Genomic DNA, 14,716 nt, shown 5'->3' on the forward strand with positions numbered 1-14,716 from the left:
TGGTTTTGTAACACTGCAACCTACTTACCCATCGATCAGGAGAGAGATCTTAAATGATTCAACTGCCAGCTGGTTAATAATTGTCAGTATCTTTGGTGTCACCAAGCAACAATGGTTTTTCCATATTCCTTTGTGAAATCGGTCTTTAAAAAATGAACAGGCCAGTAAGTGGATTCCTGGGTTCTTACCCTGTTTAAAAAGCTATCACCAGATCTGTAATGTGGAGAAGTAGGCTGCTGTTACGTACATTTTACATCAGGAATATTACACACATATATAAAAGAGAATGCAATAACAGATCACAAATTCCAGGCGCACACTTTGCCAGTAATAGTTTTCTAATCAAAATCACCCAAAGACCTGACACTTCCTGGAAACTCTCACACATACAGCTCTGAAATAACTAGTAACGTCACCTGACAGTAGTTTAATGTTTTGGCTAATCATTGTATTTCCGTAGGCTCTACTTCATTCTCCCATTCTTCATTCTCTAAGTGCAGTACATCAGATACATAAATCTCTCACTTATTACTCTCAATGCCATACTCTTAGCTCGTCCCATTATTCTCCTAAGACAGGTAGTATAAGAATACGTGAGGCCCTAAGAATAGGCTGAATGTAGGCCTAATTATCAGATGAGTCAGGAAAAAGAAAGATCCTTAGAAAGCTGGGCTACTAGTGATTTCAATGCATATACAGGGTATTGGATTCAAAAACTACCTAAAACCTAACTAATTTTACTTGAAAAACAAAAATTTACAATGACTCAAGTATAAACTTACCACATGTGGCCATCACTGCCAACTTTCAAAACAGTAAGTAACAGGAATGCTAAAAAAAAATAGTAATACATACATCCATGGTGTGTGTTTTTAAAATGTTTAGAGAAAAACCTAAAATCACAAGTTTATTTTTTTCCCCATTTTGCAGGTTATTATAAATATTTATTACTTTTGAGTTGTTTATGATCAGTCACTAGCTCTTAAATGATCTTTTGTGTTCATTGCCGTCATCATATGGCGCTGTGTCCTTGTATAAAATATGTAGCAAAGTCAAACTATGTCTCAGGCAGCAAGAGATTGTTTTACATGTTACACGAGGACACAGTGCCATTTAGTGGTGTGCCAAGAGAATAAACCAACTTTCTGTATCTAATGGAATTTCAGATAGATAAAAAATCTTGCTATGCTTGACAAAATACAGTACATGTATACAAGGAGAGAATCCCAAAGGAATAAGACTCGCAGGCCCAAATCTGTAATTCATATGTTCATTATACACTATAAACAGTGATAAAACAATTCTAGATATAACAAAATACATAAATCATTACTAAACTTCAATCCTTCAATCAACAGATGTAATAAGTAACTTAAAGAAGAGAAGAGGAAGCAGCAGGGGATTTAACTGGAAACATATATAACAAGGTAATTTGATAAACAAAGTGAATACATACAAAATCATGATCACACAGATCAATTAAGTAAATGATCCATGCCCTATTTCCATTTAGTGCAGGGGTCGGCAAAGTTTTATGGCCACTAGGCCAATTTATGTGGTGGGGGGGAGCACACTAGGCCAGACCCGCCCTATTGGCTTCACCCACCACCAGGGAACGCCTGCTGAAGTGAAATCCCTCTCCTCTGTATGCATTGCGTAGGAGAGGGATTTACCTTCAGGAAGCTTTCCCTATTTACCACGGCGGCGGAAGTATTAAAGCCGACCTCTGTAAATAGGGGAATAACTGCAAGGGGGTGGCACCGGAGCTCCGGCAGCTCTTGACTATAAGTCTCATTCCACCCTGAAAAAGCCATATGGGCGAAACACATCGGGTCACAAGACCAAAAGAATCTTCTGCACCGTTGGTTATCCTTCTTTCTCCGTGACTAGGGAAGTTTTGATATACCTTGTTACAGGATTATTTTGTCAAGTATTGAAATCCTTATCTCCACTTATGAAGGTTGCACTTCCAGGTGGTAAGCGTCTAAGAAACTCTACACAGTCCTATACACTAAATCAGGGCCTTTAGGTCAAATACGACCTAGCCGGTAGTTTGTTCCGGCCTAACGCCCCCTGGCCTATCTGGCTCCGGAGTGTTAGGAACTACCGAAGCGGGATAGGCCAGAGGGCGTTAGACCGGAACTGTAACTTCTTACTATTTCAAAGCTTCCCTGGTCACGGAGAAGGAAGGATAACCAACAGTGCAGAAGATTCTTGTGGTCTTGTGACCCAATGCATTTCGCCCATAGGGCTTTTTCAGGGGGAATGAGACTTATAGACAAGACTAGTACACATATAAAGAAATACCAAGTATATTAAAAGTAAATGATCATAAATAACTTATACAGAAAAGTATCAAAATTATTTTTGATATACAGGTAGTCCCTGTGTTAAGGACATCTGACATACGGACAACTCCTAGATACAGACGGAGCTTCCCTGCTCACTCCTGTGGGGGGGAGGGGGTAGTTTGCATGACTTGCAGAAAAAAATTCTTTTGCTAAACAGCTGAGACTGAGCTCATCTGCAATCTCTTGTAACTCTTAAATGACGAAGACAAACTCTGCAGTTCTTTATTTTTTCATATCAAAGCACAGCTTGCTCCAGAAGTTAATAAATGTCCATGCTCCATAAAACTTTTTTTCCTGCTTTGTTTGTAATTAACTCACAGTGATTGACACCACACTGCCTAATAAAATGTGAGACAAACATCTGCCCTAATTGCATTTATTAAATTTATGTACTTGTTCCGACTTACATACAAATTCAGTTTAAGTACAAACCTACAGTCCCTATATCGTATGTAACCCGGGGACTACCTGTACTTACTGTTAATTCTTTATATGCGTACTAGTCTTGACTATAAATCTCACTCTCCCCTGTGGGCGAAATACTTTTCACTTGTTGCTCACAACTTCCTTTAGTAGATTAGCCTCATTATCTGTAACTTTTTATATGTCCTGTATATATCAATGGTATATCTCACATACATATAAAGCATACATCATACTGGATGATAAGTAATAACCTCACCTCCCAGCAAAACACATTTTTGCTTTGTTCAACCCTATTCTTGTATGGTGATGAAGATTTTCCTGCTGCCCTCATTGTGCAGGTACATTCTGAGAGCTTCACAGCTGAAGGTTTTATTCTAATGTCCTAAAGCGCCATCTGCTGCTGGGTTTTGGTCTTTCAGCTAGGACTTCTATTTTCTGGTCAAGTAAAATGCTGAAATCCAAACCAAACCACATAAGCCTCTAAATGTTCTACTTTATTGCTGAATGGTCAAATTCAAGCACAAATCAGACGTTAACAATTTTTAAAGCTGACAATTTGCATTTAAAAAAAAAAAAACTTCAGGTAGGTTGTATGCGCTAGTAGAATTTTAATAAATGTAAAATTTATTTAAAAACACACACACACACTGTAAATTATAGGATTTGTAACAAATTATGTATAAAAAAACAACAGGTGTGTTTTTATTCAATAAACTTTTTTTTCAAGGGAAAACTAAACCTAAAACATGTTAGCTGAAGTTGTGACAATGGGCCCGATTTATTAAAACTCTCCAGGAATAGAGAAGATAGTGTATCATGGGAGAACTTGAGTGATCCAGCAAACCTGGAATGGATCTAGTCCAGCATTAAAAATATTTGCCAACTAATAACATAAGATTTAGGAAATCCATTCCAGGTTTGCTGGATCACCCGGGTTCTCCTATGAGAGTCATTCCTCTCCAGTTTTGAAGCTTTAAATCTACCATTTGATATTGAGGATCTTTGAATGCTTTGAGTACTATGGCAGATTATTCCCTAAAATGCACTGAACAAAGGCATTATTGTGTGCTTTTGCTGGTTATATTGAAGAATGACGGATTTAGTAGTGTAAAGCCTCCTATAGACACCAGATGGATGTAAGATTGTTGCTGGATTTTTCATGGTCAATTGCAGTGACAAATGAAGAAATGAGCTCTGTACACTGGAGAGGGGAGGATGAGCAAGCAGCACCCTGCTGTGTTCGCCTTCATAGGTGGGCACAGAGGTCATTCCTGATTGGTCAAATGGACTGATTGGTTGAAGGACTTCTGTACATGTCAGATTTTTGTCATCTTGGGTGAGAACCATCTGATATTTGTACATCACTCTACAGGTGCCTGAGGATTGGCCTGCTATTAAAATAAATAATATATTCTATATTAGAATTATATTTCAATGAAAAATTAATCAGTTCAAATTTTGTAAGATAAATTATACCCAGCCAAAGCGTATTCATATACCAACAATCACAGATGAATATTTGGAGCTCATCCATGGGTAAAAAGCAAGCTGTTCAGCTTCATATGGCTGTTTAAAGGGAACAAAAAGAAGATTGTATTACCATGAAATGAAAAGAGTTAAAATAAAAGCTTTATACACCAGAATCTTCTAAGCTGGGACATTGAATAATTCCATAGAATTAGATTGCTCAAATTGGCTGAAGAAACAAGATCTAGATATTTACAAGGTGTACCTGTAATGATAAATCTGTAATACTGATCTTCTGAGTTCTGTACTTTACACATAAGGCTCAATTCATGAAATTTAACATGAAGGCTAACACTTTCCATTTTAACAAAGTGACTGTAAATTTGAAATTTAATTGAATTCAGCCAACTGAATAAGAATATCTCATGTCATTTTTTAATAAGAATACTCATCCAGGTGTGTTAGACATCATTACATTTACTGTAAAAATGTGAACATATCACTGGTAAAGTGGGAACTTAAAAGTTGAACCCTAGGTCCACAAAAATGTTCCCTTCCTACACACTCCAAGTGTTAAATGCTTTTTTATGTCTAAAGGTGATGTAAATAGTACTTAGCTTATTCCAATCTCCCCCATTGGCTTCACCTCCATGCAACCAGTCCTTGTTCCATAAACAGGCACATATGTCCTCCACCACTAAGACCAATTCTCCTGATTGTGGTGAAAGAATAGGCATGGGGGAAGGTGAGTAAAAATACTATTTATAGAGATGGTCAATCCAAATTACACTGTAATAGTATAGCGTTAAAAATTTGCATAGATTTGCTTTAAAAATTCAAATTTTCTGACTAAATAGACGAAATATATATATATCACTCCAAGACAATCCAAACAAACATTTAACCCTTTCTAAACAACGTAAAGTTTTTTTTACTGAACACTGTACTTTAGTGGTTACAATGACTCTGTAACTATAACAAAGTTAAAGATTAATAGGATGAAAAAAAGGAAGAGTGGATGAAGAAAGGAAGAGTTTAACAAACTCTGATCACTTGTCTATAGCAGGATCCCTATTCTTCTTCCTTATTTAATGTACAGCACTGTGTAAAATGTTGGCACTATATAGTTACTGTTTATTATTATTATTAGTATTAATATTAATAATAATAACATTATTAATATTATTATTATAATCATAACTCTTTTATGAGCAGGTGTATGTAAAAGCCTAATACTGAATTTCTGGTAATTGCTTCATTTTGTCCTGCTAAATATACAGTAGGAAATGATTAATGATATCTGTTCAATAAGTACAAAGAAAATAAAATAGAAATTTGAGAAATTCAGAATTGTCCTTGTGCATACTTCTTTTGCGAGGAGCCTAATGACATAATTATCCCTCCCAGTTGTTATCTAGAAACTACAGAAACATAATTCTTATAGAAAAATATAAGGGAGGGTTTTAGTATTACTAAAAAACAAGCTGATATCATTAAGTCCATAAAAATCCTTTGTGTTTTCCGACCACTAGGATTTTGGATCTGAATGCATTCTAAGCAGATCAGCAGGATTTTTTCTGTTCTTTCTGATTCCTCTGCTCTGTGTGCTCACTAAAGCTGGCACAATTGGATCTTGAGTAAATATTGACTTTAATGAAAAAGTTTCAGACTGCACTTATTTTAATTAATTACTATTTAAATGTAATGTGACTTTAACATTTTCACATGCTTGTGCATTCAAAAGTTTGGTTTTCCAATAAATTGAGGGATGCGTAGATTACACAGGTCAACATGTCATTTTCATCAGATATAATTGTATGTGGGCTTTGTAGTATTTTTTATGCAGAATTCAAATCAGTTTTTCTCTAGCACGTCTAGTTTTTGTGATGCAGCTAAATATATATTGTGTGAAATTTGTTATAAATAGCCTTAACATATTACAACATTTAATGGCATTTTTCTTTTTTTAAGGTTAGAGACCGCACTAACTGCGATTGATTTCATTTGTCATCATGCCTAGAAATTGCCTTAATGATCCAGACAGTTTCTGTCACGTATGTGGTTCATTCATGGCAAAAGCACAACGTTGCCAGATTACCACAGAACTTAAAAAGATATACAAATTATATTTCAGCTTTCCACTTGGTGACCAGGATAAATCTTGGGCTCCACATGTCATCTGTAGCAGTTGTTCCAACAGACTGCATGACTGGCTAAATCGGCGTAAAGCAGCAATGCCATTTGCAATCCCGATGGTGTGGAGAGAACTGCGAGACCATCTAATCGACTGCTATTTTTTGCAGCGTCAACAAAAGTGGATTCTCAGGTATAACTAAGCACAAAATTGTACATCCCAGCCTCGATTCTGCAAATAGGCCTGTTCCCCATGATGATTCATTGCCAGTTCCAGTACCGCCACATGATGGACTTGCTTCTGTAGAAGGTGATGAGGAATGCGCTGGAATTGCAGCCAGTTACAACCCCGAATCATCTGATCCTGACTACTTGGCCGATGAAGATTCAGAAACAGAAACCTTTACACACGCAGAGCTTTATTGAAATAAAACTGAAAACAGATCTGAAATCTGATCGAAAAACTGATTTAGAAAAGTTTTTTGTGGTTTCTGATGATTATAAAAACAATGTTTTTGTTGACCTGTGATATTCACTATAAAGGGCTCTCAGGGGCTCAGTGTACTTGCACTGTATACTTGCTGATTATGGCATACCCTACCTATTTCTAAGTGTCCTGCAGTGATAACACAGCAATCTGTTGCAACCGATTCATTTGCCAAAGCCACCATGGTCACTGTCTTCCAAGTCCACTGCCATATTCATCAGCCATTAGTGCTGCAATTACCGCACATGCTCAGGAAACAGAGCCAGGTTCCACATTTGGTGGAGCATGCACCAAAAAAATGAGGCCACCAGGAGTGGGGTTTTGATTTGCAGGTCCTTTCTGCCAAGAAACTTTTACCTCCTTTTTTTACATTGGTTTTTTTTTATTCTTTTAAATTGTGTTTATTTACTAGTAACTATGCCAGGAGAATGGAATTGCAAATAAACATCTACATATAAATCAGTGAGAGCCCATACACAGGGAACGAGTAATGTAGAATAACTGTATAGTACAGCAAAGAAGTGTTCAGTGTCTAGGTATGGAATGAACATTTACGTAAAAAATCACACAGTACATTTACTATAGAAACTAGGTTTTTCAGACATCCACACATACTGATAATGTTATTTACCTCCTGCTGATATCTTTTACATGTTTAATGAATAAAAAATTAAAAAGTCTATAAATTAGCCTTAGGTGACATTTGAAGATTTCGGCTCCTTTGAAGACAAGCAGTTAGTTCATTCAGGTTGCTGCTTTTTGTTTTAGCTCATTTTCAGCTTTGCTTTTTTTGTTACATATTAATTTGCTTGAACATTATAACACAGTTTTTATGCTTCATCATATTGCTACAAATTGTCATAATGTGATATGAACACTGACAGTGCTGCCAATGCAACAATACAATTATCCAAACATCATGGAGTGCAAACAGCAAGGACTTCCACTTGCCTGCAGCTATGTTTAAATTTTCAGCAAAACCAACATTAGATAGGGCTCAGGAAAGGACAATAAAATATGTGAAGCAAAACCAACTCTGGCCCTTCACTTGAACCCAGTTCTACCTCATGTGGGAGGACATATGTACCTATATATAACCAGCTTCTAGTGAATGTAAAGTCAATGGGAAAGATTTAATAAAGCTCTCCTGACTGAAGACTGAAGAAGATAGACTATCATATACCCAGCAAATCTAGAATGGATTTCCTAATAATACTTTGCTCCTAGTTAGTAAATGTTTTCAACCCTGCACCAGATCCATTCCAGGTTTGCTGGATCTACAATACCCAGGTTCAGCCATGATAGTCTATCTTCTCTAGTCTTGGAGAGCTTTAATAAATCAGGCCCAATGCCTTTAAGTTCTGGAATTAATTTGGAAGAGTTAGACTCTTTGCTGGTTGCCATAGCTGTTTGTGTCCCTGCCAGGGGAATTTGGCCTATTGCCATCAAAACAAAAAGTATGGGGAAAAAATGTTGAATTATTGCCAAAAAAGTAAATCTTCCAATAGGTACACCTAGGTGAGCAAGACAACTTTCACTCTCTTTTTCTTTATTTTGAAGAGGCTTTCATGTTTTTATTAAACATTCTATTTTCTAAAAGCTTTGCAGATGCATACAATTTAATTCAAATTATTCTTTAGGAAATATAAGTAGTATGGCAGGTTTGTAGCATGCACCATACCATTCTCCTTCCTCGCCCACACAACCAATCCAACCAGAATAGACCTAAATTGAAGCATTTAGGATGTAATACAAAGGATGGTGGGGGGAGATGAATTATCATGATGCAAAAAAGGTCTTGTTTTAGTATCAGTGAGATTATGTTGTACTCAATCTGGATGGCAGGCTGAATTCATTTCATACCTGCACTGAGCATGACATGTAGTACCATGCTGGGATCCAGTTTTTTTATAACTGTCAGGGATCAGACTAGGCATGTAATAAGGCAAAACCACATGTGTTAAGCTGTGATTTGTGGTGCACAGGCTAGTTTTATTGCCGTGGTTCAGCTATAGACTGGGATGGTCTATGGAGACCAGGTCAGAGCTGGCTTCTATAGTGGGCATCAATAAGCTTGCTGGTATTCTGGTACATTTATTTTTCCTTGTATTAGTTTTTTCACTGACAGTTGAATTAAGGGGTGCTAATAATTGCCCAGCTCTTAGTATTTGCTAAATCACTAACCTAGAATATATATTACCTGGATAAATGTTGTAGTGTAATGGTATTGTCACCAAATTGAGGTTAGAGAAACTTGTGGGAACATGGTCCAAAAGAAAATGTTTAAGCAGTTTAAAAAGCATAGCGTTTTCATTAATTCTACATTTAAATATTGGATCAGAACAGGGATGGTTAATGTGCACTCTTTTTTAAATTGCGTAAACTTTTATTCAATTCTCAGCTCAACACTGGGTCAACCTATTTTATGGAAACAATTAGGAGGGGAACATTGTGAACCAATACACATAACAATATGGTTTTTCAGATGCCTTATATATATATATATATATATATGCCTTTTTTTAAAAAAAGAAAATGGTTTAACCTTTACCCTTCAAACTATTGTGTCCCATGTATCAAGCCTGAGTAGCCTGGAAAAAGGGGAAAATTTGACTCTCTTCCTAAGTTTCCCATAACCTGTTCCCAAAATGGCTGTTTATTTGGAATTGTAAAGCCTTCTTCATTATAAGCCCCCAGTTAGCTGTGCCCTAACAAAGGTACAGGGGAATATACATACCACAGAAAGGGGTTACTTATTTCTAGAAATAGTGACAGTACACATAGCATTAAAAAGTATTTTTTTCAAATTTTTTTATCGAAAACGGAACACATTTTTAATGTAGCAGATTTTACAGAAAAAGAAAAACAAAGGGATTTCCAGCACAAAGTATCTGTCATTTAGCAAAGGATTTTAATGCTGGATGATGTGATCGACCTTGGATTACTTCTAGGGACTTAAATGGGTTTAAACAAAATCTTCGGTAAGCATGTGTTGTGTTTTTTAATGCAAAAATATTTTTTTATAAGGTATAATGTCATAAATTCTACATTAAGTGTTATTAATTACCCTGGGTGAGGAAGCAGCTATCTGGGGGCAATCCCTCTCTCCCAATAAACCTCTACAACCATCCAAGTGACAAGCCATGGGCTGGGGGCCCCACAAACACCTATTACACAAACACTGTTTCGGGAAGGCCAGGTGCGGGGGGTACACATTTGCTGCCCTTTTTTATAGCCAGCTAGCTTCCAATATTTTTTGCCTAGCTCATTACTGTACCTTATTATCCAAATGCATTAAAACACGTTTTGATCCAATAATAAAACAAAAAAACAAACCAAAAAAATCCAAGAAAATACACGCATGTTGGGTTCAGATAAGGTCAGATGGTGAATACTAGAGCATTTGCTGTTTAACAAGGTGTCATTATACTGGCTCACAAGTGCCGTACATTACAGCCCTGTGTGTGATTTGTATTTCCTAAATGGCCTTGCTGGCATGGACTGTAAATTTGACAGTCTTCCATTAGTCCTACTGACATGTAATGATCACACAGGACACCAGGGGGCAATGCAGCCTCATCCACATACACAATGTATTACCATTTACTGCATAGCATACCATAAGTATCAATTATTTAGATTGGCTGAGAAAATCCAATAACATGTTGCTGAGAAGAAAGAGTTGCTAAAGCAAAAGCATCGCTAACAACGTCTTTATCAAAGCTGATTTTGTTCAGTGTGTATATGTTTCTGTGTTGCTGTATTCTAATCTAATTATCACACTACTGCAGTCACATGCATTACAATTTTACAAAATCTTCAAAAAGCCATACTTTATAACCCAGAGAAAGAAAACATCTTTATAAATAACTACAAATTTCCAGAAATAGGCCAGGCACAAAAAAAAAAAACCTATCAGACTCCAATTATCTATATTACTACAGTCTTCAACATTATTATATACATTGGGAGAAATGTGGTGGTTTGATCTATTTTACTGACACCAATCCAGGGGGTTGGAGAATAGGAGGGGGCTCATTGATTGCTGCATCAGGATTTCCCTGAACATGCTAACATGTGAGAGTCGTTGGCCCTAAATTATTAAAGCTCTCCAATGCTGGAGAAGATAGACTATTATGGGAGATCCTGGGTGATCCAGCAAACTGGGAATTCATTTTCTAATTACCATGTGCTATTAGATGACAAATGTTTTCAGTCCATTTCAGGTTTGTTGGATCACCCAAGTTCTCCTTTGAAATTCTCTCTTCTCCAGTCTTGGAGAGCTTTATTAAATCAGGACCATTGGATTTACTTTTCTTTACAGGAATGACATTTGATTGATCTTAGCATTTGTCATGTAATGGAGCTCTATGAGCATTATTGGTTCTAATTTCCTAAACAATATCTAAGATATCTGTATATCTGGTAATCTGTATATCAACAATACAAGGATCCTTCTGTTGTATTACATAGACCTGACTTGATTATTATTATTATACTTTGAAATGTAAGTTTAATAGATTTTTAAAATATTTTTTTGTTGTATATTTTGTTTTTTTATTGTTATTTATATTATTAATTGTTGACGAATACAAATGTATATATGATTTGCAGCTCCTCCTGAAGAAGTGGATTGTTTCCACAAACAAAATGTGATGTGTTTGTTTTTAAAAAGTTTTTTTATTCCTAATATATATTTATTTATAATAAATCTGTTTTGCTAAGAATTGTATTACATAGACTTGTAATGAACCTGGCCTATATAAACCTAACACTTGATGAGATAATGTTTATTCACACTTTGCATTAAGGTGTATAGTAACAGTTTTCTGTCCATATGGTTCAATAATCTTAGTACAACACAAATAACAACCATAGAAATGTATTGTCTGTGCGAAACGTAATTTACATTAGTTAACCTGTATTTCATGGGTGAACATAACATTCCTCTGTAGGCAATGTAACACTAGTTTGATTGAACCAAATGTGCTTGAAAGGAAATAACTAGAGGTGTGCAAATGTACTGAAAAAGGTAAAAACAAGAAACAGGTAAATGCTCTTTAAAGTGCTTGAAAGGTAAACTAGAGATTGGTAAACATACTGAGGAGTACAGTACACTGTGTTCAGTGTTAATAGATATACGTTTCCTATAAACCTATATAAATACTCCTTATTATTAATATTATTAATAACATATATCCTGTAATGTGCTTTCACAATTCATAATGTGTGAATGTGAATGCAGTGCAGGATGCCACCAGTGAATGGAGCAGACTAATGGGAGGTGTTTTTTTCGAAGGATAGGTTTAACAAGCTGGTATGTTAAAGAGGAACTAAACTGTAAACGGCAAAAAATTAAAAAATGCACCTAGCTTTAATCCAGTAGTGCAGTCCAATCGCTCCAGGGGTGTCCTACATCCCGGCATTCGTCCCGAAACCGGCGATCCGGGCACTGCTATCTTCTGCTCTTCTGCCTGGTTCTTATTCCTACGTCACCTACACCAGGCGCGAGATCAGGGGACGTAGGATGAAAAAAATTTGCCGATCTTACTGCGCATGCGTGAGATAAGCAAATTTTTTTGTTTAATCGAAAAAGGCTCCTTCTGCGCATGCCTGAGATGCTTTGCGATCCCTTTCATTCTCAATCACCTAGGCAATCAAGAATTAGGTGGTGTTGCCTTTGAAAAAAAAAGCAACAGAATTTTTACTTTACATAAAAGGGTCTACCCTTTTATGTAAAGTGAAATTTCAGAGTTTAAAAAAAGTACATTTGTCTATCCCACGTTTTTACCTTTAAGTACATTCACCCATCTCTAGATAGTTCCTTTCAAGTACATCTACCCATGTTCTATCTGGTTTTGTTACCTAAGTATCCAATTCTCAAGCACCATTGTTGTTATATAAGTGGACGGGTAGTGAGTGTTATCTTCCCCATACCAGGAACTACTATGTATTTTTATTTGCACCCAGTGATAAAACAGCAGGAGAACAAAGTCAATGTAGGTTCACTTTACCTTGTAATTGTAACACTGCTGGGGACAGGTTATATTTAAGCCCACCCAGTTGAACCAACATAATAAATCTGATAAATACATTCCAAATGCAGTAAAAGTTTTTCAACATCAGTCAATCTTTTCAAACCAACCACATTCCAAATAGAAAAGCCTGTGTACTGCCAATATACTGCAAAGTGGGACCCTTGCTCTCTGTGGATAAACATTGATCTTTCTGCAGAGGTCCAACATGCTCTCCGATTATCAAGAAGTTTGTGAACCACTGCTTCCACACATAGGACCTGATTTATTAAAGCTCTGAGGAAGATAGACTACCCTGGGTGAAACCTGGTGATCCAGCAAACCTGGCATGGATTTCTGAAATTTTTTTTATTCCTGGCCCAGATCCATTACAGGTTTGCTGGATCACCCAGCTTCAGTCATGAAAGCGTATCTTCCCCAGCCTCAAAGAGCTTTAATAAATCAGGCCCAATGTTTACCAAACATTGACACATGTGAAAAAATGTGTGAAAAACCTACCTAACATAATGAATGAATGTGAAAATTGTATACATTTTAGATAAAAATTAGGTGAATGTTGGAAAAAAAAGTATAAAAGGTCCACAAAATGTTGGATTTTCCCTCACTTCCTTAGTAACAATAGTCACCAGGAAAAATAAAAGGGGTAAATGTACTTAAAATGCAATAAAAAATTGACAGATGGTACCATTTTTTATATCCAGAAAACAAACATTCTTGTCTTTACATAATATACATCTTTACATATTGTCTTATATTTTATTTATATAACACAGCAGAGTCCTTTTGTGTTGTTTATTACCATATTGCTATTTTAATTACACATTTCATTAAGGGCAGATCTGTTTTTCCATGTGACCCTATTCTATGTTCTCTATAGCAGGAACTTATCTTTTGTAGTGTAGATATTTTCCAGAAGTAATTGTATATAATTATTTCCCACAAAAAAAGGAACTGTGAAAGCCTGATGAATTTGAAATTGTTTTATTATCTACAGATATGTATATTTCACAGGTGATAAATTATTAAAAGCCAACATGTATACCTGTGTAAAAAATAAAACTCACCACTTGACTCTGCACACAGAAACTCATATGTATACTCTGCGCAGTTGTCTACAGTACACTAGATTTTTTTTTTACTTTGATCTATTTTACATTCTGGAAGCATACATCTTCCTTCATGTCAAAATCAGAAATAATAATAAATTGAATACACTCTTGTTTCACGTTGTATTTGTATGTCTGTAGAGGAAGGAAAATCCGCCATCCATACCAAAAAACACATTTCCACTTGTTTCATGCTACATGTTAAAAAAAGAACAATAGAAAGAAAATGTACAAGTGTTTCCCACTGTCCATTGAACTGAAATGATACTTCAAAACAGAATTCACTTAATAAAGACAATAAGAGTTGTCATATTCAAAGTCAGTCTCCTGCATAAAATGTTCCCACAAACTATGAAAAACTGGTAATGATTCATCCACGGTGCCTTCTCCGCTGTAGTCAGTTCTTTTATATTGCAGAATCGGATTGGATGGTTCTCTGAAGATTTATTTATGCCGACCTGATGAGAAAAAAAAAGATTGTGTGCATTAAATCAGAAACATTGAAACATTTTCAGCTAATACTCAACTGTTAAATGTTTTATCCCTGTAGGTTTTAATGATGTTTCATAATAATTTCCAATGTATAGATAAGGATAAGGAAGGGATTCTTCACTGTAAGGTCTGTGAAAATGTGGAATCGGCTCCCTCAGGAAGTAGTTCCAGCAATTACTATAGATTTCTTTAAGAAAAAGCTGGATGTTTTTCTAGAAG

General features: G+C 35.9%; 1 protein-coding gene across 1 annotated transcript in view; it reads right to left on the minus strand.

Moving 5' to 3' along the window:
- Positions 1 to 13,864: 13,864 nt before the first annotated feature.
- NKAIN3 (sodium/potassium transporting ATPase interacting 3) overlaps positions 13,865 to 14,716 on the minus strand; it is a 276,351-nt gene continuing 275,499 nt past the window's right edge. The window contains exon 6 of the mRNA XM_072411129.1: positions 13,865 to 14,463. Within this exon, the coding sequence (XP_072267230.1) occupies positions 14,450 to 14,463 (14 nt within the window). The 3' untranslated portion in view covers positions 13,865 to 14,449. The remainder of the gene's footprint in view (positions 14,464 to 14,716) is intronic.

The sequence above is a fragment of the Pyxicephalus adspersus genome, chromosome 5 (genome assembly GCF_032062135.1).
Source record: "Pyxicephalus adspersus chromosome 5, UCB_Pads_2.0, whole genome shotgun sequence".
In the NCBI taxonomy this organism is placed as follows: domain Eukaryota; kingdom Metazoa; phylum Chordata; class Amphibia; order Anura; family Pyxicephalidae; genus Pyxicephalus; species Pyxicephalus adspersus.